The sequence below is a fragment of the Gopherus flavomarginatus genome, chromosome 3, assembly GCF_025201925.1.
Source record: "Gopherus flavomarginatus isolate rGopFla2 chromosome 3, rGopFla2.mat.asm, whole genome shotgun sequence".
Classification (NCBI taxonomy): Eukaryota; Metazoa; Chordata; order Testudines; family Testudinidae; genus Gopherus; species Gopherus flavomarginatus.
The window spans coordinates 184,024,029-184,048,634 of record NC_066619.1 but is presented as its reverse complement, the minus strand read 5'-3'; the positions used below and the strand labels follow the sequence as shown (position 1 = coordinate 184,048,634).

The 24,606-nt window shown below is 39.1% G+C and overlaps 1 protein-coding gene across 1 annotated transcript; it reads left to right on the top strand.

Annotated features, from left to right (window-relative positions):
* The first annotated feature begins 58 nt into the window (after window positions 1-58).
* NUDT6 (nudix hydrolase 6) lies at window positions 59-24,351 on the top strand. The gene is made up of 5 exons (XM_050946616.1): window positions 59-334; window positions 2,705-2,908; window positions 11,328-11,383; window positions 19,076-19,130; window positions 23,863-24,351. The coding sequence occupies exons 1-5, from the start codon at window positions 94-96 to the stop codon at window positions 24,255-24,257; spliced, it is 951 nt and encodes a 316-aa protein (XP_050802573.1). The 5' UTR covers window positions 59-93; the 3' UTR covers window positions 24,258-24,351.
* The last annotated feature ends 255 nt before the right edge of the window (window positions 24,352-24,606 follow it).

Genomic DNA, 24,606 nt, shown 5'->3' with positions numbered 1-24,606 from the left:
ATCAGAGTGCAAAGGCCGGCGCCGCCCCTAGTCCCCGCCCCGCCTGCCAGCAGCAGCCCTCGGCCCCTGCCCGCTGACCCCCGGCGCAGGGCGATGCTGGGGGCCTGGGCGCTGCGCTGGGGTCTCCCTGCACGGCGCGCCCCGAACGGGGCAAGGCCCCAGCCGGCCCGAGTCCCTCTGTGCGGTCGCCACGTGGGGAGCTTAGCGAGTCGCAGCCTGGCGGCAGCCGGACTCCAACCACAGCTGGACAAGTTTGGCGGGGTAACCGTGCACCTGGCTCAGCTTCACGCTCCAGACAGCCTGGACCAAGTCACCTTCCAGGGATGGCTACAGGGCAAGTGCATTTCAGGGCCACGGGGCCCGCGCAGCAGCCTGAAGGGCGCCACGCTGCCTCCGTGGGCACAAGGGGACTGTGCTGGAGGGCACCAGCTAGGGAAGAGCAGGTCTTGTGTAAAGAAGTGATTTCCCTACCTCTCATTGGGACCAGTAGCAAAACTCCCAGGATTTCCCCCAGCCAGGGCTCTCTAATCTTTACAGGAGAAAGCAAGGATATCAACATACAGAAACCACACAATAACAACAAACACTACCAGTAACCCTGTACTCACACCAACCTCCTATTGCCTTCACTGGGACTACTTCCTCACTTGGGAGAACGTTGGCAGCACCAGGCCCAAATAAAGTAATTTATTCATTATGTGCTTAAAATTTGGTATATTGAATGCCCCCAACTGAGATTTTATAAAGCACCCAGCAGAGTGTATTTTGCATGGCTTCCTTTATTTCAGTTTGAAACTAATTTTTTTTTAAATTAGATTTAAACATTGCTCTTTGGTATCTGCAATCCAACAGTAGCAGCCTTAGGCAATCAGATACCAATTTGAAAGAGTAACTGAGGAATCTGTTTTTATTGTCCAATATAAATGCAGGGGGAGGGGGAAAAGACATTAATGATTACAAGTAAGTTGTGTTTTTAAGAAGTTTTAATTCTAAATTGTTAAGGGTACATTATCCAATTTTGCTTGTCAGATTTTAAGTCATAATGTTCCTTTTCTGTAGCCCATTTTTTAATCCCTTGAAATGTCCTTGTAATTCCTCCTTGTATACATCTACCTGTCATTCTTTACTCTGAAGAGAAAGCATACTTATATAGCTGGCCTACTAGCGTCCAATCTAATTCTTTCCTCGGGATTGCATAATTGTGTAACCTTGGGTTTACAGCTGCACAACACAGAATTCAACTTTTAACTTCTATTACTACTGGAGGAAAAAAAGTGAATTCTTGCAAAATGCAGAATCTGCATTATCTATTGTGTAAAGCTGTAAGCAAAATGTATATAAAGTTCCACCAAAAACCTACAAACAACATAATATTATAAACCACAATATGGGAGAACCACTGTTCAGACAATGATAAAGCTCTCTTGTACTTTAACTTCCAGTGATAGTAGCAAATATCTTGACTGATCAAGAGACTATTCAATTATTTGCATGTTCAAAATGAGTATCCTTACTGCCAGTTGCCATCTTCTTTAGAGATGTGTTTTCATTGTTAGTCTTAATTAAGTAAAGTTTTTTCACAGTTACCCAAAATTGTTATGAGATGACAGTTATTTGAATTAAAACTTGGATTGTACCTATAGTCAAAGAAGTAACTGCAAATAAGGCAGTTTATTCTTCTACTTATTAGTTGCCTCTGTATATATGAGTCTGATCCATCAAAATCTTGAGCCAGCAAAAAGGCATGGAATTAACTTTACTACGGGGAGTAGTCCCAATGGAGAAAGGATGGACAACTGGTTAGAGCTCCTTCCTAGGACTTGGAAGACCTGAATTCAAGTCTGTGCTCTGCCGTGGACTTTGTGTGCCTCCATGGGCAAAATCGGTTAGCCTCTCTGTACCTCAGTTCCCCATCTGTAGTATGGGGATAATAGTACTACTCTGCTTCTCAGAGGGGCTGTGAGGATAATGACATTGGAGATTGTGAGGTGTTCAGATGTTATGGAGATGAGTGCCATGTAAGTATGATGGAAAGTTAAGCCCATGCCTAAGTGCTTGCAAGATGGAGGCCTGTGTTCTCTGACAAAAATAAGTTACTACTGTTATCTCTCCAAAGTTAATGCAGCTGTGGAAAAGTGAACTAGATTCTATGCTTTATCATTGTTACTCAACAAAATCATCACATAAATCCTAACTGGAGAATCTTTTTTTTTGTTTTGTTTTGTTTTTTACTAGTGATCATGTAAGAAGCAGAAAGGACACAGATGAATATTTAGATCCCAGATGCAATTTGCATGATTGACACTTGAAAGCAAAGTTTTTGATTTGTAAACAGAGTAAATTGTATGAATAGGAATTGTCAGATTTTCAGTGCCATACTCCCTTTTTGCAATCAGATTTCACCTACATTTTTTCACCTGTTATTTGCTCTTGCAATAAATTAGGCCAGCTTGAAAACCTTTAAAAATCAGGCCCTAAAAGAGAATGAATATGGAATATGCCACAATATAATTTCACAATCACTTTTCTGACTACTGTTACTCCACATTAAGCTCTGCTATGATGGTCAGCAGAACTAAAGAATTTAGTAAAAGGCGGGGAGGGGTGGCCATCAGAGAACAACAGCTTTTATTTTCACATTATTTTCTTGATTTGAAAGTATACAATGAGTTTTATGTTATCCTTTTTTTTTTTTTTCCCCCAGAGTCTGTCAAGCAATGGAGAGCAGAAGGCAGAATAGCAGTCTGGCTGCACATTCCTATCCTTCAAAGTAAATTTATAGCCACTGCTGCTTTGGAGGGCTTTACTTTCCACCATGCAGAATCAGACTCATCCACACTGACCCTGTGGCTAGGAGAAGGGCACAGCAGGTTACCAGGGTATGCCACACATCAGTTAGGAGTGGCAGGTTAGTTCTAAAAACAGTTGTATTTATGAAAATCAGTTGATGGTTTAGGACCTGATTCAGCAATAAGTCAGCCAGGCTTCCACCCTACACAAACCTGTAGGACAACTTTGTGAAGTGCAGTCTGTCATTCATGAGTGGCCTATAGAACAAATATATTGTTATGTTGGAATGAAAACAAACTGGTAAGCTGATGTTTCAGTTTTCAGGATCAAAAAAATTGTAAATGGTGTTGTCTAGTGGAATGAAGTCCTGAAGCTTTACAATTTCACCTGTTCTATAGGACTCTATTTAAAAAAAACTAAACAAAATCAGGAACTCCGTGGCATTCACCCTGCAAACAGAGAAATGTCCTCTAGGAGAGATGGAATGTTAAGGCTCTAGAACTATAATTAAAAAATGAGAACTAATAAGTATCTTCTTTCAAAAATTAGAAGAAATACAAGGGTCTTTTTAAAGATATTGTATGTACTGTAAATGTGGACACGGTTCTTGGGTCCATCCAAGTATGCTAAAATACCAGTCATGGTTATAGGACTAGCTGACTCTCTGATCTTGGGGCCGCCCCGTTCGTCTCACGCCTCCTGCCTTTACTTTTCCAGGAGTTGAATCACACAATTCTCCCACTCTTAGTCTAGGTCCTGGCCTATAGCACCCAATGGCTCAAATGTGCTTACTACAGAGCAGCTCCAAATCTGTGTCACCACCAATCAGGGAGTGAGGAGGGGCAAAAATCATCAGTTTTAGGCAATGGTGTACAGGTTAGCTGATCATAGGGTGACCAGACAGCAAATGTGAAAAATCAGGACAGGGAGTGGGGGGTAATAGGATCCTATATAAGAAAGAGACCCCAAAATTGGGATATCTGGTCACCCTAACTGATCACCACATGATTTTGAGAGCCTGTAAACAGTTATATACAAATTCTAGTGAAGAGATACTCAAGTGAGATAGAAGATTATAAGGTTACGTATAATTATATTGTAAAAAGAACATCTAACTATAAAGAAACATTTTTTCTGATGTACATTATAAACACAGCTTTGCAAATTCAGTTGCCAGTCCCACATTTTGCAGTGCAAATCAGCAGAGGGCAGCACAGCTGAAAATGCTTAAGATCATCCTTGGGTTTTTTTTCAATGGACATGTTTGAACATGTTTTCCAGAGGTATGAAAACCTCATCATTAAAATATGTGGCATTAAACTAAGGTCAGACAATGCATTCCCTTTGCAAAAGTACAGTATTACTCCTTATGGTTACAATTTACATATTTGAGAAAATAGAAGCAACTGAAAAGGGATTTTCCTGGAGTAGCATTTGCATAACTCAAAATGTAATTTTAAAAAGTCATAGCTTTAAAAAACCACCCTGTTTTATATACTACAAAACCAAAATAATGTATATGGAGAATATCTTTTAAATACTAGCATCTGATTGTCTATTACTGTGAGTGAACATTGTGCCTGTATTTTATACACATAAGAACTAACTTCAAGGGCAGAAGCAATTAAATAGTTCCAGAAATTGTGGCATATTGATTTCAAGCACTGCTGCATAATAATTTAATAAAAAAAATTAACTCTAGGACTATTTATATATATATTTTCTGGTAGTGCTTTTGAATCCAGCAGGTTTCGTTAGGAGTTTTTGATTGAAGGAAGACCAGGAAGACATGAGAGAATAAATCAGCTGATTTATTTAAGTTAAGTAGTAGCAGTGCTATTCTCTTGTATATAAGTTCTTCTATATAGGTGCAGTGGAGGGTTTCCTTTTGGATTATATATATTTTTGCTCACACATTCCCATGTGTTCATGTTAGAGAAGACAAGGCGAATGAAATGCACTGTGCACTGGGGGTAGAAGGTGGTGAGGTTTTTGGTGATCCTCAGCTCCTGTGGGAGTTCCCCAGTGCCAGATTGGCTCCTGAGAAAGCGGTCTCCTTCACAGATGAGCTCACCCCATTCTAGAACATTCCATTGTTCCAGAAAAGCAAAATTGTTGACCACAGTATTCATACTGAAGCTTTAGGGAGTCTTTTAGATACCTTGGGCCCTAGCCATGAAACATCTTGAAGATAAGAACTGAGACCTTCCACTTGATTCCATATCCTATGGGAAGCCAGTATAGAGAGCACAGAACAGGTCTGATTTGTTTGTGGTAGCCACTGTTGCTGAGGTGACATGCTGCAGCATTCTGTACCAGTTGGAGTTTCCCAGGTGCTGAAGAGTTCATGCCCAGCTATATTGAATGGTTGTGTAGACTAGCCAAGAGATGACAAACGTTTGACTAAATGAGGCCAAGTCACTGTTCACCAGGATAGTACAGAGTCACTTAGCCAGCTAGAGATGGGAGAAAGTATTACTCACAAATGCTATCTACTATTGTTTAACAGTAGACAAATGGGTGGTATTTCCCCCTGTATATGGATTATGAATTTATTGCATCAGTTTGCAGCAATAGGATTTTTAGGCATATAACTACTTTTCAACAGAATGGGAAGGTTCTTTCAGTTATTTCCCATATATGTAAAGGCAGAGCTGTCCTTAGGCATACGCAGAATACACAGCTGCGAAGGGCACCACGTAATTTGGGGTAGTAAATTTCATGGTGCCCTAGGCAACTGTATGCGGCGCTGGATCCAGCAGCCAGCCCCATCCTGGCAGCCAGCCCCCCTGCTCCACCCCCACCCTGTTCCCATTTGACCCCTTTCCCCAAGGCCCCGCTCTACCCCAAAGCCCCTTCCCCCAAGCAACGCAGCCCGTGAGATTAGCGGGGATACTGGAGCTGGCAGAAGGGGTCGGGCCCAGCCCTGCACTCACCAGCAGCGGGAAGCAGAGCGACCAGGCTACAGCCCGTTCCCAGCTGCATTGCTCAGCTTCCTGCTGCCGCTGCTGGTGAGTATGGGGACGGGCCTGACCCCTTCCTCCAAGCCCCCTCCCCCAAGCAACAGGGCTGGGGGAGCAGAGTGGGCTGAGGCCGGGTCGCTATGCTTCCCACTGCCACCAGTGGAGGGGGAGGGGCGACTCCTGCTGCCCATGCCAGGGCCCCTGCTAATCCCCCGTGCTGCCCTGGGCCTCCTTGCCCTGCTGCTGCTTCCCACAGCTCCTGTCCCCACGGCCCTTAAGCACAGTCCTCCCCAGCAGAGCAGCTGCTCCCCCCACATGGCAGGTGCAGGTGCTTGGGCTGTGTAGGACACCACCATAGGTAGGGAAGAGCCTGTGTAAAGGTGATGTTTAAGGTATTCTTGAAATACCAAAATGTTGCAGATATCTCCAGGTATTTATAGAAGGTGATGCTTAACTTCCATGAATAGGTGGGAGGGACAGATTCCTTCTCAAATATCCATATACTTTAATTTGTCATGCAGTATTTAAGGAAAGAAGAACATGTTACAAGCCCAAGAGCACACAAATATAAATTAGATATTCTCTGTTCACAAAGAAATACTATGTAATGAAACCCAAGAACGTTAGGAGTTAAGGCTATGTATACCTGTACATGACCAAAACCCTGAAACAGAATCTAATCTTTCCACCCCTAGTTAGGTACCTACCTGACAATATGAGTATTCTTTTTCATTGTTTCAAATTTTGAACTGGTTATGGGAAGAAAGAAAGTACTTCGGGTCCTTCTACACCCAGCATAGTCAACTATTTTTTGTCAAGGTCCAAAGCTTTTGGTCGAGGTCCAGACTTCAGAGAAAATAATTTAAAAACACAACAACGATAATAATAAGTAAATAAAAAGATTTTTTAGGGTCTGTTCAAAAGCATCTGGCGGTCCGCCTATTGACTAGCCCTATCTTACACAATTGAACAGAAGCTACCATCTTGGCCATTGCTATAAAGCAGTGGTTCTCAACCTATTTACCATTGTGGGCTGCATCTGCAGCTCTCTATATGTTGTGTGGGCCACATCCACACAATATATATACTACCTGTATGGCCCTAAGGATGTCACATGGGCCGCAGTTGTATGCTGATTCAGCCACAGGTTAAGAACCAATGCTATAGAGGTTTGTGATGAGAACAGCTGCTACAAATGACCGTGTGATATTGCAGGAAATGATAACATTAAATAGGTTATGGACTTTCCAAAGCAGTTTTGGGAATTTTAAAAACAGTTTTCCATATCTCAAAATAATTCATATTTCTGTCTGTTAATGTTTATAGCACATGCATTATAGCCATTAAGTGGGCCACAGATGAACCTGGACTCTGAACATCTGTTGCTAGCACAAAGTTAAAACAGTTTTATAAGTGTTTTAGATATCTGCTTTTTGTCCTCTAACAATGCAGAGTTTTTTTATTTTATCATCTCATTCCGAAAGGAGACAAGTGATTGAACAAAATAGCATTCTAATAACTATTGCCTTGGGAGAGGACAGGTTTGAACCTTTCCAGAGAGTCAATGTGGTTCAAAGCATCAGGTCTGAAATACTCTCTAAAGCAGGGTTTCTCAAACAGGGGTCCCCGCTTCTGTAGGGAAAGCCCCTGGTGGGCCGAGCCGGTGTGTTTACCTGCCCCGTCCGCAGGTCCGGCCAATCACGGCTCCGGGCCAGTGGGAGTTGCTGGAACACACCGGCCTGCCAGGAGCTTTCCCTACAGAAGCGGCGACCTCTGTTTGAGAAACTCTGCTCTAAAGCCACAGGTCCAAATTCCCGGGCCTGCTATTGATCTCTGATAAAGGAGACCAGAAGCAGACCACCACTAGCATTTTTTCCTATCTTCTTTTTAATTTAATCATTACTTATGACTGGTTCTAGGCACCTCACAGTGCTCAAAGTTACATTGACAGATATCAGTTTGTTGGGAGCAGAGGAGAGAAACAGTTGACCCTTCTTTCTAGTTAAGCGAGACCGCTGTTTGCCATTTCCAGTGGCCATTCTTGGTTTCAGAAAGCCATATGGCTGAGGAGCAGCTTTTCTAGAAAATAACCACTACAACCACAGCGTACATAAAAGTTGAACCCAGCATCTCCTCTCCACCCCCCGAACAGGATTCCACACTAACCAATATACAGCTAACTATCTACAGGGAGGGTGAAGGAAGCAGATATGACTAATTCCCTAAAGTATGTCCTTTCACAGAGCTTGACTTCAGGGTTGCTATTTCTTTCTCCTACACAGAAAACTCCCATTTCTGTAGTATGTAGAAAAGGATGTTTTCAATCTAACAATTCATTCCTTAATAATTCCCTTATGTTAAAATATTTTCCATAGTAATCTAGATGTATGCATCATCAGAGAGCTAACCGCATAGGCTTCCATCTGCTCAAAATTGATAGGAACAGTTCTTCCTGTAATTATCTACTAATTTTAAATCAGTGCACAAATTGATGTGGAAAAGGGCACTGTAGGATGTACCCACAGTTCTCATTGTGCTCACCAGAGCACGTAAATCTGAAATCTGTCAAAAAGGAGGTTGGGGTAGTAAAATGTCTATTTTAAAAGGGACATCTGTTTTTAAGTTGGAATCCTTTCAAGAATGATTACTAGGTATGACAGGATGACTAGACCTGAAAACAGACAGAGTTTTAAGAAAAATAAGGAAGAAAGTAACAGGCTAACTGCGAGCACCAGAGTACATGCAAGACTTAATTATTCAGTCAGACCCTTGAACTCATATTTTTTTCCACCAAGTAAAGGTGGCTCTGTGCCATTTGGGGAGCAGTGCTATTCGATAAACAGGTTGACTCCAATACTGCTTGCTGTTTAGAAAGAATTCAATTATCTAGAGAGACTATAAATGAATATATAAGCAAATTGGTAGAATAGTTTCACAATCAATAGAACTAACCTGCTGAATTCAAAATGTGTTTGTTATAAGCAAATGTCATTTTCTGCCTGTTTCTTAATCTGAAAGTACCCATATCTGCTGAGGGAACTCCTGGCCTCCAGGGAGGATTTGATTTAAATCAAATAGATTTAAATCACTAGTTAGAAAGACTCAACTTAATAATGTATTTCTACATAAAAGTGCATTCTTGTTGGTTGTTATAACCTTAATACATATTCTTCACAACTCAGAGATAGATGTAGAGCAGGGGTAGGCAACCTATGGCACACGTGCCAAAGGTGGCACATGAGCTGATTTTCAGTGGCACACACACTGCCCGGGTCCTGGCCACCAGTCTGGGGGGCTCTGCATTTTAATTTCATTTTAAATGAAGCTTCTTAAACATTTTTTAAAACTTATTTACTTTATATACAACAATAGTTTAGTTATATATTATAGACTTAGAGAAAGAGACCTTCTAAAAATGTTAAAATGTGTTACTGGCACGCGAAATCTTAACTTAGATAAATGAATATTCAGCACACCACTTCTGAAAGGTTGCCCACCCCGATGTAGAGGTTTCATTTTTAGAAGGTACACCATATACATTTTTAAAGTAATTTATTTTGAAAACTTTTCAGATTAGTTTTACAGCTATATCAGAAAATGAATGGTTATTTCATTTACCAAATGTAATTGAAGCAGATATTTATGAAGTCATTGGGAGGTGAACTGTTTCCAATTCAACAGGTTAATCATCAATATTTGGAGGATTTTCTTACCATGCTATATTAGGAGGAGATAACCATCAGACAGACATTTAAATTGTTTTATTTAACTAAAACAACAATGTTATGTATTCTGGATGTTTTTCTTCAACAGCAAACATAATATTTTAACAAAACAAGCATATGATTTTTTGAACTTAGTTAAACATTCAAGTTTTTTTAAAATCAGGTTCATTTTTGTAAACAAAAATGTAAGTAAAATAATTAAATGAAATTTAAAAAAAAATTAAAATCGACTGTGTCTGCCAGATCAACATGATAAACTTAAAATATTGGCTTCTGCAGCTAACTCAGTTATCTTGATCTTCATTTTCCTATTTGTTCATAATCTGGAAAAGAAAAAACAAGCTTTCCTGCTTTTTTAAGTCCCAAACAATTGCTCAATTTGGAATGAATTAGTCCAAAGGAAGAAAATATTCTTCCTACGCTGGCAGAAGCAGCTACTGCTGTAAAAAGTGAGATGATCACTTCAACAGTCTCTGAATCCAAGTGCTTAAGTGACTGCTATCAGTTCACTGGTGTGACTTTCTTTAAAACAGCAGCAGCAAACATAAATTTCTTGAATGGTTCTTATTTCCAAACTGGGTCTCTTTTATGGCCTGCTGCCATTATAGGTTTTCCCTTCTAGTGAGAGAATATGTTAGTTCTCAAATCAATGAAGGCTGCGCTCAAAAAGACCTCAAGACTTCTGGAATATGCTGCTCAAACAGTTTCACTTTTGCCTCTACTGCCTGTCCCTCCCTCCTCACATTTATCTCCAGACTTCTTTCTCCTTGTCCAGATCTCTTACACACACACACCAATCTTCTATTCATTGAACTTTCTGAAACTTTGCACTTTTAGAGAGGTAAGGGATTGACTGTGTGCACAAATTTGCAGAGGGACAATAGGGTTGATGTCTTATTTCTCACCTCTATATATTTATTTAATTAAAAACATTTTTGCTGAAGACAAATCCAGTTTGAGAACTGCAAAACTAAGCATCTCTGATGGTATCTTCTAGACTGAGCACTAAGTCCCATTGGGTAGATAGAAAGATTAACCTAAATAATTTATACATAAGTCATTGGAACCCCATAAGATTGGGTCCCTAATCCATAAATTGTTGGAACTCGTTTACAAAACTTTTCTTAAACAGTATGCAAATATATTGTCTCATACTATAGAATTAGAATTTATAATCCCTATTCCATGAGGATATATCTTTGAACTATAATGTATCTTAATTAAAACTATCTTAGGTTTTTTCCTCAAAAAGCATTTTATCAAAAAAGTCTGATTTAAATCAAAAAATTCAGTTGATTTTTATCCACCCTGCTGGCCTCACTGAAATTAGGGAGAGCTTCATCATTTGATTCAACAGGGTCAGGCATTCACCGAGGATGGTTTTCAGCTGGGGCATGATTAAGGCCTACGGAAGTCAATGCAAAGAGTCCCATGGTCTTAAATGAGATCTCTCTTGAAGAAAGGAAATGACTTCCAAGTATGTTTTGCTAGATTATTTGGAATAGTTTTCTTGGCCTTGGAACCTTACTAGCAGTCATTTTACATAAAACTTAAGATTTTTTTTCTTTTACATATGATATCTACATCTTAATTTTGTAAAGCACATTCACCCCATCTTGATAAGTTTTAACTTTTTTATACCTGTAATTTGAAATACTTTTCTTCATTCAGCACAATCCAATTTTCTGATGATAATTCACCTAGACTAAGCCTAGACTAAACTTGCACTGAGCACTGATGAATCCCTTGAAAGGTTTATCATGCTTTCTTTTTAGGTCATTCTAAAATTTTATAATACTTTCCAGACATATCTTTCTAAAGTTATCAGAAAATATTGTGTCTCCAATAGGTGCTGCATTGGATGTAGGCACTGGAAAAGTATTGGTTGTACAAGACAAAAATAAAGTAAGTTTGTTATATGATTCTAAAATACCAATTAATACTAAATGGGCTTTGAATATTGCATAAAACAAAGATCTTTTAGCTTTCATTTCTGATGTCAGAATAGTGAAAGTTTACTTTTCTCCACTGGTATTTTTGAATGCTTAACTATAGACTACTCTTTGTATTTGAAAAGGAGTAAAAAAATTTAAACTTTGAAGGCTGCTGTACTGCAGACAGTTCTGTTTTGTTAATTTTAAATGGATAAAATTGAATGAACTAGTATTGTGCTTAACTCAATATTCTACTACTTGACAAGTACTTGAGGAATGACTATATAAAGGGCTGCACTATAGACTATCAGCTTGTCCTATGCATATATGTGGCAAACTGCTAGTTGTAGTATGACCTGATCATTCTTGGTGTTTTGGGAGGGAAAAAAAGCAGTCTAGATGGAAATTTTAAAATGCATTGTTGGGATTTTGTGGTTCCCGATAATAACCAAATGAGTCAGATGCCAGGCAGGATCAAGGATCTTTGATACGTCATTCAATTCAGTTCAACAAGACTTTATTCAATGTGCACAAAGGGACAGCCCCTGCTGCAAAAATTAGCCAGGGTCCCTCTAACAAGGAGCCCCTCCTGTTGCCATTTTATAGCACATGGCAGTTACATAACAAACCTCTAGCCAATCATATGTAACCTTTCCATATATGGATTTGTTCATCACATGCTTATACTTTTCTTCTCTACTCCACATGTTGAGCTCACTTCCCTCCCCTTGGCCTTTTCTAAAATGTTCCTAGGGTGGTGAGCCACAACATGCTTCTTTATGCATATGTACCTTCTAAATCACATTTTCTTTAAAATGAACACAAACATACCCTTCAGCACCTACTGGGCATTTTCAGAGACCTTTTTCAAATACAATTTCATTAAGAATTTTAGCACAAACTGCACAACAGCCAAATGGACACAACAGCCCGTCTAGCAGGTTAATGATCATCCAACTACAGATTTGCACAACAGAGCATAATTCCTTCTTTATGAAAACATGGAATTTCAGAGAGGAGAAAACCATGCTGAAACATTAAGGCAGTGACACAAACTAAAGCAAGGAAATTCTCTTGACTGATGAAGCTAACCTGCCTTACTCTAAACCTGAATGGAATTGTGATATTTTCATTTCATCTCTTGTTAAATGGAGGTGGGTGGGGGGGAGGGGAGAGGAGATGGGGAAGCAGAGTCCTGTGAGGTACAGCTGAAATTTTGGACATAACTTTGAAATCCTGCCTATTAACATCTGTTAGTGTCATAGCCCTCATAATTGAATGTATATGTTAGCGATCATATTTACCTTTAAAAGAAAACATGGAGAATGCTGCCTTTTAGAGAAATACACCTGGACTCAATCTAAAATAAGACATGGGAAAGGAGTACTAGAAAATATTGCTTAGATAGTTTAATTGTGCAGGCCACTCAAAACAAATCAAACATTTGGATATTTACCACTTTAAACATAACACTCAGTTTGATGTTAATTACCTTGTTTGTTATGTTTGCATTCTTTAACATCCAGATTACCACTAAGTGACCAAATTGACATTAACTACATTTTAAAAAAATTCTTTTGTCATTAAATACTCTATCTCAATATAGTTTCATGTCCAATGTATATTGTAAAGCCCCTTTATATACTTACTTTAAAGCAATAATTTGTTTGGCAGAAGCCATTTTAATCAAACTGTTGAGAGGACTGCAGCCAATTTATTTAGTGAATTGTGCCAAGCACTGTGCCAATATAGACAAGTTCACATCTAGCAGCAGCTGCCCCAAAAATAATACTCCTGCCTCATAGGAAGCTGCCTGCCTTCCTAGCTAGTAGATGGATGTAGTGAATATGCCTCCTATAAAGGAAAAAATAAGGTAGAGAACACAAAGTGGTCTTCAGTAGGTGAAAAAGTTGCATACTAGTTACAACTCTGTCACTGCTGCCTCAAGGAAACAAGAACCATCCTATGGCAGGTACAGCTTGCAGGGGTTGCTGAGGCAAGTGAGAGGCTGTTATCACATCCAATGAGAGAAGCCATTAAAAAAGGATGCACACAGTTTCTGCTAAAAAAAGGCACAGACTACCTTTTCATAGAGCTCCTGTTTTTCATCTAGAGCAAATGTTTATCTCTGCACTGCTTAAAAAGAACACAAATATAAATATCTGCCAACATCTCATGGAAATGTTTGAAAACTATTCTGTTTAGAGACCACTTTGTAACTTTCAGAAAAGAGAGGGGGAAACATTCTTTTGTTAATTTTTAAGATAGATATTTGCATAACACAATTTTGTTTCTTATAGGTTCATCGGGCATAGATGCTCATTTTGCCCATCTTAAAATGAGAATCCTCTGAGGCATCAGAAAGTTCCAAGTTACAGTCCTGATATAGTAGAATTGAACATATTACTTATTAGTAATTTAGTTTTTATATTAGTCATAACTAGACTGACAGCAGTAGTCCTATGAACTAGAGTAAAATTATGCATGTGCATAAATTTTTGCAGGATTTGGACCCAAGGGTTTGTCTACTCTAAGAAATAAATTTGGATGAAATTAGGACATGAATTTAAAGAGGAAGAGGTGTGTGGGCACACTTATTCAGGAATAAAGTTGTCTTATTCCAAGTTAGCTTAATCTACATCCAAGGCAGGTTAAGCTAAACAAGAACAAGGCACTCTTATTCCTGAGTACAAGAGGATCTGCCCAGGGAGTTAGTCAGGGACATCTCTTTCAGAATAACTCCCCGTGTAGCTGAGTCTTAAGTGACAGAGTTTAAAAAAAAATTTAAGGCAAAAGTCCCCAACAAACAAAAATGGGCTAGGGAATAATATTACAGAATATACAAATAAGCTATATTTTTCTGAAAAATATTCCATTTAAAAAGTTTTCCTCTAGCCATAGCATACCTTCAAACATTACACTGGTGTATTTCTTTTCTTCGAAGTGTGCTTAGGGGCAGGGAATGTTTATTGAAAGTGCTTGATTGACATTAGACTAAAAGCTACAGAACAGTTACAGCACAGGCACTGTCCATGCAAATTCCCTCCACTCACCCACCCTAGAAAATGGGTCTGCTCAGACACCCTCAGCACTCCATTAATAAAGAACCCAAAACACAGAGTAATTCAAGACACATGTACTATTCACCTAAGCAACCTCATGACTATATGATTTTCTTCTTTGTCTTCCCCACCCAATCACTCCCTATATACGCCATATCCTAACTTAAGCACCAGGCTGCAATTGGATCCATGCAGGCCTTTGCAGAATCCCAGTGAAGTCAGAAGGTCTCAGTAAACTCTTTGGGACAGGGATTCTGTTTGTTTTGTAAAGTGCCAGATGTTATGACATGACATAATTAACAACATGCTTTGACCAGGATAGAGAGGAACCCATCACTAAGCACATGTGAAGTTAATTAATTTCTCATATACACTTTCATTCTTGGCCTCTCTGCTGAGGCTGCCAAGCATGAGTGTCAGTTCCAGTGATGGTGGTTTTTGTGATATGGAACTGAACTGAGACCACCAAACATCCATCACACAGTAATGGCTTCCAGTCACTACCAAGGTTACCTACACTTAAGCCAGTCATCAAGTGGTGAAAGGCTCTTATTTCCTTACCAGGCTCCTGAGCCATTCCACCATTTCATGTGCTAAATTCAAGAACAAAACTAATGAAAGTTATTTGTGTTTTAGTTGAAGGTAATGCTTTTGCAACTGAATAACCTTTTGGAAATGTAATTCAAATCTCTCCACTGTAACAGCATAGGCCACCTATAATTAGGTGGGAGCTATCAGACATTTTCTGCAAATGACAAAATTAGGTGTAATTGGATGCATCAGTTTCCATTTTGTCAGTCATTAGATCTAAGCCAGCATCCTACCAGCTACATTTTCCCCATGGTGAAATAACTAGCCATAGATTTGTTCTCAGTAACTAAACTAAGTTTTACTTCATTCACAGTTACATGCAACAAAGCTAATGAACTTAAATGAAAGTATATATTCATAGGCAGGCACAATTATACAATATGTTGAATTGCTAATGCAAGAGTTCAGGGAAGAGAGGCACCACTCTACAGGAAGTAAAGTATTAACTTTGTTATTTTTATTAGCTGTAAAGTGAAACTGTAAGGACTTCTGTATAGTGGGGCCTCCAAGCCCATTTTGAGCAGTTGCCAGTTAATGCATAAATTTGGCATGCAATCTGTAAGATCCCAAACTGGCTCTATACAGACAGAGAAATATTTTCCTAGTCCAGGGGTAGGCAACCTATGGCACGGGTGCCGAAGGCGGCACGCGAGCTGATTTTCAGTGGCACTCACACTGCCACCAGTCTGGGGGGGCTCTGCATTTTAATTTAATTTTATATGAAGCTTCTTAAACATTCTGAAACCTTATTTACTTTACATACAACAATAGTTTAGTTATATATTATAGACTTATAGAAAGAGACCTTCTAAAAAGGTTGAAAATGTATTATTGGCACACAAAACCTTAAATTAAAGTGAATAAATGAAGACTCGGCACAACACTTCTGAAAGGTTGCTGACCCCCGTCCTAGTCCTTAGAGAGAGCACGCACATGAGCATGTGTGTATAACAATAAAGAATAACCTGCTTAAATTTTAAGAGGACTCAGGAAATCATCAAATCTCCAAAAAAAACCAAAAAAAACACCCTATACCTCCTTTACATTTGTGATAGAGGAAAAGAAAGTTCTCAAAAAAAAATTGTACATTTCAAGGTTTGGCTTCCTGCCTCAGCCACCCTTCAATACAAAAAAAACTTGAGCTAGTCTTCCTCTCGGAGGCTGCACAAAATATTGCTGCACATGGTGTCAAACCTTGGGACCAAAACAGTCGTTTTCTTCTATCCTTGGCCCAACAAAAGGTAGGGGATTCTATCGTGGCAGAATGTTGAACTTTAAAAAGAGAGGGGTGAACTTTGTATCACTCTACAACTCATTCTCAGGTGACACAACATGGAATTGGCAGAATCCAGGGCCACCTACATCCAGCTCTCTTTGCCAGAATAAGACTGACATGATATGCAACCAGTGAGGAAGAAGAAAAAAATGGAGGAAGCAAGGGGGAAAAACAGTTTTTACAAGGAGCATAACACTAAATATAGGAGCTGAAGTTAATAATGTCCATTTTCATTGAACTAGTCATCTAAAAAAACTAAATTAGATCAAGAAATTGATTCCCTATATCAAATAGGGAACATAGCTTTTTTAAAGAAAACTCATGCTTCACTAATCTATTGGAATTCCTCGTGGGTGTCAACAAGCACGTTTAGAAGGGTGATTTAGCTGAGATAGTGCACTTGGACTTTCACACAGATTTTGATCAGGTCCCACATCAAAGGCTCTTAAGCAAAGTAAGGTTAAAAGATAGATAGGAAATATAGGGTAGGATTAAATGGTCAGTTTTCACAGTGGAGAGGTAAATAGCGGGGTCCCCCAAGCATCTGTACTGGGACCTATGCTGTTCAATATTCATAAATTGTCTGGAAAATGAGGTAAACAGTGAAGTGGCAAAGTTTGCAGACGATACACAATTACTCAAGATAGTTAAGTCCAAAGCTGACTAAGTCCAAAGGGCTCTCAAAAAACTGGGTGACTGGGCAACAGTATGGCAGAGGAAATTCAGTGTTGATAAATGCAAAGTAATACACATTGGAAAGCATAATCCCAAGTAGACATACAAAATGATGGGGTCTAAATTAGCTGTTACCACTCAAAAGAGATCTTAGAGTCATCACAGATAATTCTCTGAAAACATCTGCTCAGTGTGCAGCTGCACTGAAAAAAGCTAATACAATGTTAGGAACTATTAGGAAAGGAATATATAATAAAGCAGAAAATATAATACATCTGTATAAATCTACGGTGTGCCCACACCTTGAATAGTGTGTGCAGTTCTGGTCACCCCATCTCAGAGAAGATAAATTAGCATCGGAAAAGGTACAGAGAAAGGGCAATGGAACAGCTTCCATAGGAGGAGAAATTAAAAAGACTGGGATGGTTCTGCTTAGACTACTAAGGAAGGATATGATAGACATCTATAAAATCATGAATGGCATGGAGGGGGGGAAGAGTGTTATTTACCCCTTCACTTAACACAAAAAACAGGGGTCACCTAATTAAATTAAAAGGTAGCAGACTTAAAAACAAACATAAGGAAGTACTTTACACAGTGCACAGTCAACCTGTGGAACTTATTGCCAGGCCAAAAAGTATAACGGTTAAAAAAAAATAGACATGTTCATGGAGGACCGGTCCAGCAATGGCTGTTCACCAAGATGGTTAGGACACAAGCCTAGGCTCTGGGTGTCTCCATCTCACACTGCAAGAAGGTGGGATGAGATGACAAGATCACTGAATAATTACTGTTCTGTTCATTCTCTGTGAAGCACCTGGCACCAGCCAGTGTCAGAAGACAGGATACAGCAACATTGACCCAGTGTGGCCAGGCTTATGTTCTTAGGGGGGTTTTTTGTTTTTGTTCCCCTGCCCCCTTCCAGAAAAATGAGATTTTCCCAAAGATGACCAGTTTACTTAAATAAATTGATATTTTTCAAAGTTTGAAAAATCAGCTGAGCACATTTATGTGATGATGTGTACTGCACGCTGCGATCTCAAAATAGTTTAAGAGCTCATTGTGTGGTGTCATGAATAAGGACAATTACACAGTTAAAGATTTCCAGGCACAGAAAACAAAATCTGAATACCAGTGGACGTATATGCATTGTCCATCTACAGTTTTTATGATTATCCTAAACTTTTATCCAAGCTTTTAAGGAGAGCCCAGAGAGATTGTTTTCCAATATAATCAATGGGAAGTACATAGTTGCGTTGCCCTCCAAGAAAAAATACCCTTTCACCTCCCAGGATAATTTAAATTTTTTCTATGTTAATCTCAGTAGATTGTCCATCTGGTAACATTTTTTAACTGCAGTTAGTTTTTTAAAAAATGTATAGGGCCTAATACAACAGCTGCAGGATCTTGTCCATGTTTATCAGTTGCAGTTACAATGCCAGGGCTGCTAATTTTTCAACTTGATTCTGCTGAATTTCGATAAATGATTTTGTATAGAGATCACACACAAAAAAGGTCTTGATTTTATTTTTCTACTCCATGAAAACAAATGACAAGTTATACTACATGGTTATTACAGACACTAAATCACTTTAAAGCCAGTGCAGTATAGAACAATACTACAATCATAATATCTATTTGAAGATTAAATATGTACAGTTTTTAAAAAGCCAAAAAAACACTGAAGTAGAATACATTAGTGATTAAAGATTATACAGTCTATATCTATAGCAGCTTCTTTCATGTCCAACTACTACTTTTAACTAGTTAACTAGCAGCAACTTTGTCTAATGACTGTTAGACAGTTTATATTTTCAATCAGTAGATGTTTTCTTCCAATATTTCATGTAGACAGGTAACTGTCTGATCACATTAGCAAAAACAGAAGTTCTATTTAAATCTTAACTGATAATTATAGAAATAATTAACATGTCACCACCTTTAGAAACTTCACGTACCTATTAGGGTGATTAGGAATTCTAGAGGAATCATTTTATCCTTTTGTATTAGGAGAACAAAACAGATTGTATACCTTGCTAATATTTCTGCTCCATTATAGACTACAAATGCATGGAAATTTCCAGGAGGCCTGTCAGACCCAGGTGAAGACATTGGTAAGTCTCTGGACAATGTTTCAAATACATCAGCGGCATAAGCACTCACAACTCCATTGAAGTCTGCTGAGTTGTGCCCTCTGTTAGTTGGCTGATACAGAGGTATGTAGCCCAAAGTAGTTTTGCAGGATTACTCTTGTGATGCTCAATATCTGTTTAAAATTGATGTCTGGGAGGTGGGATGACTTGATCCTGCATCCTAAAACAGACACTTCAGCAGAGGATACCTGATCCTTCACCGTGTTCAGGGTAAAAAGGCCCTACATTTAACACGTTTTTCTACATTTTCCACATAGAGCAGTGTTTGATTTTTAGGCTTATTCAACATTGTGTCATATGAACCCAAAGTGTAAGGAAGATGAATATGGCATAGAAATAAATGAATTAAAATACTTGAAGCACAGCCTGAAGCACCAAGTGATAAACTCAGCAATATTCTGAGTAAAAATTCCTGACACTCTGTTCCTATCTGTAATATGGGAATAACTACGTCTTCTCCCACACTTTGTCTTGGCTGTTTAGATTGGAAGCTCTCTGGGGCAGGAATTGTCTCTTACTATGTAGAAGTACATAGTGCTAGCACAATGAGTCCTCGCTTTCAACAGGAGACTCTAAGCACTATTGTATTACAAATAGTAATAATTACTCTTAAGGTAAAGGTGAACTGACACTATGAGTTGAGGAAATACTTAACTAATGTGATGTAGATGGTTGTTAGAACTTCAGCAGTACTGTAGTATTGTTAAAGGGTTACAGGACCAATGAGTTTACAATACAGAAGTTTATGTAAAGCTTAGGTTTTAACAAAAAAAAAAAAAAGAAAAAGAAAAAGATAGGCTGGAGGTTTTTCTTGTGTATAGGAGACAGTATGTAGATTTTGGATTCAAAAGTTACCTCCACTGAGCAGTACTACATTCTGCGCTCTTACGTTAATAAATTTTTCCTCACAATACTATTTCAGATTTTTGAGTATCATCTGCACAATACTGATGAGTAAGATCAGGCAAAAAGAGGTTAACTTCATTGCCGCAGTAATATAGAAACAGGGAGAACTGGGAACAGGACCCACATGTGCTGACTCCTAGTCCTGCATCTTAGCCACAAATGTATTTTCTCCCTCAGTGTCCAAGGCCACAAACTCTACGGTTAAATTGTTACAACAGATAGGACATTAGTTTCCCACTATACATCTCAGCTTTGGGCTAGATCCACTTTAGGCACCCAACTCAACATTTTAAATCCTCAAAATCCCTGCTCAGCTGTTACACCCTGTAGGCAATTAAAATCCCACCACTCAGCATGCATACAGCAGCATGAGGTTCTAAGAAGGGGGGAGATGGGACCATCATCTTTCTTCTCATTGTGGTTGTTGCTTTGTTGCAACAAAGGATTTATGCCCTTAACTCCAGGAGAGGGTTCAAAGAGCAATCAAGAGCAGAGAAGGACTCTTCCTCTGGCCCAGACTCAGGCACCTAGGTCCTTTTAAGGGGCAGGACTTAGGCCAGGGTGGGCAACCTGCCAGCTACACGCAGCCCATCAGGGTAATCCACTAGCAGGCTGCCTGACAGTTTGTTTACATTTGCACGGATGCCCGCAGCTCCCAGTGGCCATGGTTCGCCATTCGTAGCCAATGGGAGCTGCAGGAAGCCATGGCCAGCACTTCCCTGTGGCCTACACCACTTCCCGCAGCTCCCTTTGTCCAGGAATGGCAAACCACAACCACTGGGGAACTATAGGTGGCCATGCAAAATGTAAAACTGTCTAGCGGCCCGCCAGCAGATTAACCTGACAGGCTGCGTGCAGCCGGTTGCCCACCACTGACAGGTTATACTCCTTTCTTTGGCATTTCCTACTGGCTACATTAGGCACCTACCTACTCATCTTGCTGGCTTTTGTGGGTCCCATTCATAGGTGGGAAACACTCCTCATGTCTTGTACAGGGAGAGTGGATGCCTGACTTGGGGCTGTGGCTTCCACTAGATGGCCAGGTGCCTACATGTTTAGACGGAGCACTGCAATGCCTAAGTCCTCTTTGTGTATCTAGCCTTTCAGTCATTATGTGCAATTTCATGTACCATTTTAACATATTTCATTTGAACTAATGCTGTTCCTTCAAACATTTATTACAGAATTGAGCTTCAGCTGATGTTGCATGTATAATTGTGTGAAACATGCTTACATGTCAAACATTTATGTTTGGAGAGGAGTATATAATGCCATGAATATATGCTGTATACTTTGTACCAAAAAGGGAGTCTGGTTAGAGAAGGATTGAAAGGGAAGGGTCCAAGATAGAAAGGGACTTTGGAGGAATTTCTACATTTATTGATAGTCAAAGAATGGCCAACATGAGCATGGCTGCACTGTAGGAGTGCTGTACGCAGGAGTGCCCGGGACACATCCCTCTATACAATAGGTGAGGCTATAGATGTTGCTAGGGTGACAGCAAATCGGTATCAGAAAAACTTGGAAAAAATATGCTCATTAAAGTTCCCCTCATAACCCTATTAAAATATGATGCAGCAAACAGTTTTTATTACTATATTTTAACAGATATAAATTAATGAAACATGAAATATAACAAGTTTATTTTTCCTTCATTTACATTAAGCCTCAAACATTTAAGGGTCTACCTTTCAAAAATGTAGGAGTGCAGTTACCATGCTTGCAGATCAGTGTTAGTCACATGTACCAGTTTGCACAAGCAGCTAGGGTAGTTATGTGAGCAAATTAAGCACTAAATTGTATGCATTTGGGAGCTTGCCGATATTTGAAGCTCAAGCCCTAAATGTAGGGAACTACAGTAAGGCACTATCTTGAAGCAAAGCTCAAATCTAGACTGAAATTCCTGGTCTAATGATTTTGTCTTACTTAGCATGAGCTCTCTCAGCATCCATGATTTCTATCCTTTCTGCCCTTTAAGTCCAAAGAGTACTGCACAAATACACTGCAGGGAGTTTGCTTCTTTTCTACTTCTGCTTTAACCAAGGAAGACTGGATGAACGTTCCATTAGGATTTCCAGTGATTCCAGCCCAGAGGAGCCAGGCGTGGTAATGGATCAGCCTGTCAGTAATCTCTACAACTGTGTCGGAGACATGGAGTCAGAGCGCTTCCGTGCCCCCTCCCTCCTCCCAAGTACTGTGTTGTCAATATTCTAATAAAATGCTCTGCAGACATATTTATATACTAATGCCCCCCTGCCCAATCCTGCAAACACATGCTCATGTGTCAAGCTTTACTCATGCAACTAGTCCCATTAAATGCAATGCAGTTATTAATGTGCTTAACTTTAAACACGCATGGAAGTGTTTGCAGGATCAGGGCCATTACTATATAAATGTTTATTGTCTACAAGAAAGGCTGTTTGAGATTTTGCTTATGGTTTGCTACTGTAAGTCCTGAAATTATTTTCAATGGTTTTAAAATAAATCCAAAATTTATATCTTCTGTACTTCTGACTTTTCAAGATGGTGGTTTGCAGGCAAGGGAGAATCACTAAAAGTTTTATTAAAATGAATGTAGTTCTGTTAAATATAAACCAACATTCTAATTGCTAATTAACTGCAGCAAGTTGCCTTGCAAAATAGCCATGGGCATTTTACACCTCAGACAAAACAGAGTCACCTCCCTTGCCATGAGGATAAAAAAAATAAATCTAGTAATGCTATTTACCCATCCAAAAAAATACTCCACGCAGGTGGGTCTGTAATGTTTTGCAAGGCCTAGGAACAGCTAAATTTTGGCCAATGAGGATATTACAGCCCTCCTGGGATCTTTGATTTTGATTGAGGTAACTAACTTTTAGTTAGTGGAGAGACTGGGTCTAAGTACTGAAAGAGTGAATGAGTTACCCTGCCAGCCATTAGCTGTTTTTAGATCCTGACTCAGCAAAGTTCTTAAAGATGTGCTTAACTTTAAGCACAGGTAGTCCCACTGAGTTTTCAGTAGCACTATGCCTGTGCTCAAGGACATTCCTGGACTTGGGCCCAAGTTAACGGATTTTTTTTTCTTCCATTCCTAGTGATTTTTATAATGAGAAATGTAAGAGGTTTTTATCTCCTCTTGGTCAGTATACAAAAGATTTACATCTGCAAAGTTAATAGGAATTATCTGTATGAATTCCCCATGCATCAATAGATTTCATGGTATGTTAGCAAAATAATATAACTGAAATGTCATTATAGACATTTAAGGCTAAATGTGCAAAAGGGGCGAGGTTCTCCCTCATTCTGTAGGCCAGTTTGTTTGCACACTTTTACATCTGTAAGATAAATTGTGTATTTGTGCCACTAAACTAATTGATTTGCTCCCACAATCGGGTATAGTTGAAAGTGCTCAGATGCAACAAGAAGATCAGCCATTTAAAGTAAACCTAAAAATGTATTAATTAGGATCAAAGAGAACTGAAAATATTTAGGAAATATCTTTAGATAATAGCTGGGTATACTGCATTGGTGCATCAGTTTCAGAGCTACCATACTTGTACAGTATTAAGGAACATTCATCATTTTGTAGGTTATCCACAAGAAAAGCAAAATAGTCCATTGCCATTAGCTTTGTTCAAAGGGCCAAAAACTGAACTTAACTTTAGTGTTGAATTTATAGCCTCTACAATCTCAAAAAGGTGTTACCATCAGCGATGCTTTATGAGTTGGAAATCTTTCACGATGAACAGTTCTTGAAACGTAGTCTCCTCTTGCATGTACTGTAGGAATATTTCTCTCCATCTAGGAAACACAGCAGTTCGAGAGGTTTTTGAAGAGACTGGCATTAAGTCAGAGTTCAAGTCCCTCTTAAGCATAAGGCAGCAACATAGGCACCCCGGAGCCTTTGGGATATCAGATATGTATATCATCTGTCGCCTGCAGCCTTCCTCATTCAACATCAGCTTCTGCCAGCAGGAATGCTTGAGGTGCGAATGGATGGATCTTGAGGAACTTGCCAAGACTAAAGACACTACTCCCATCACCAGCAATGTAGCTAAACTGCTACTTTATGGATACAGAGAAGGGTTTGATAAGATTGATATAACCATGAGAGAATTTCCAGCTGTTTACACAGGCCTATTTTATAAGCTGTACCATAGGGAGCTGCCAGATACTTATAAAAACATGACAGAATTCTAATAAGCTTCACATTTCATTAAATTCATAATTTAGAATTGGATTGTTTTAAATTGTGGGCTTACTTGTACCATATTAAAAATATTCCTGGACTTTTCTCTTGCTGGAATTCAATATTTACTTTATTTTCTAGTAAGATATATAGAGATTATATATATATATATATTATTTCTTTTAAAAGGTAAATATTCTTGTAAATGTGTGCACATCTTTAAGTTTCCTTTACACTGTAAGGCTAACATAAGGCTAATATAGTAGCTCTAACTAGAGGAAAATACATGGAGCACAGATATTGAAATTTCTATATATTTTCCTGGTGCTTTTTCCTCTGGACACTGGCACAATTGTTTCA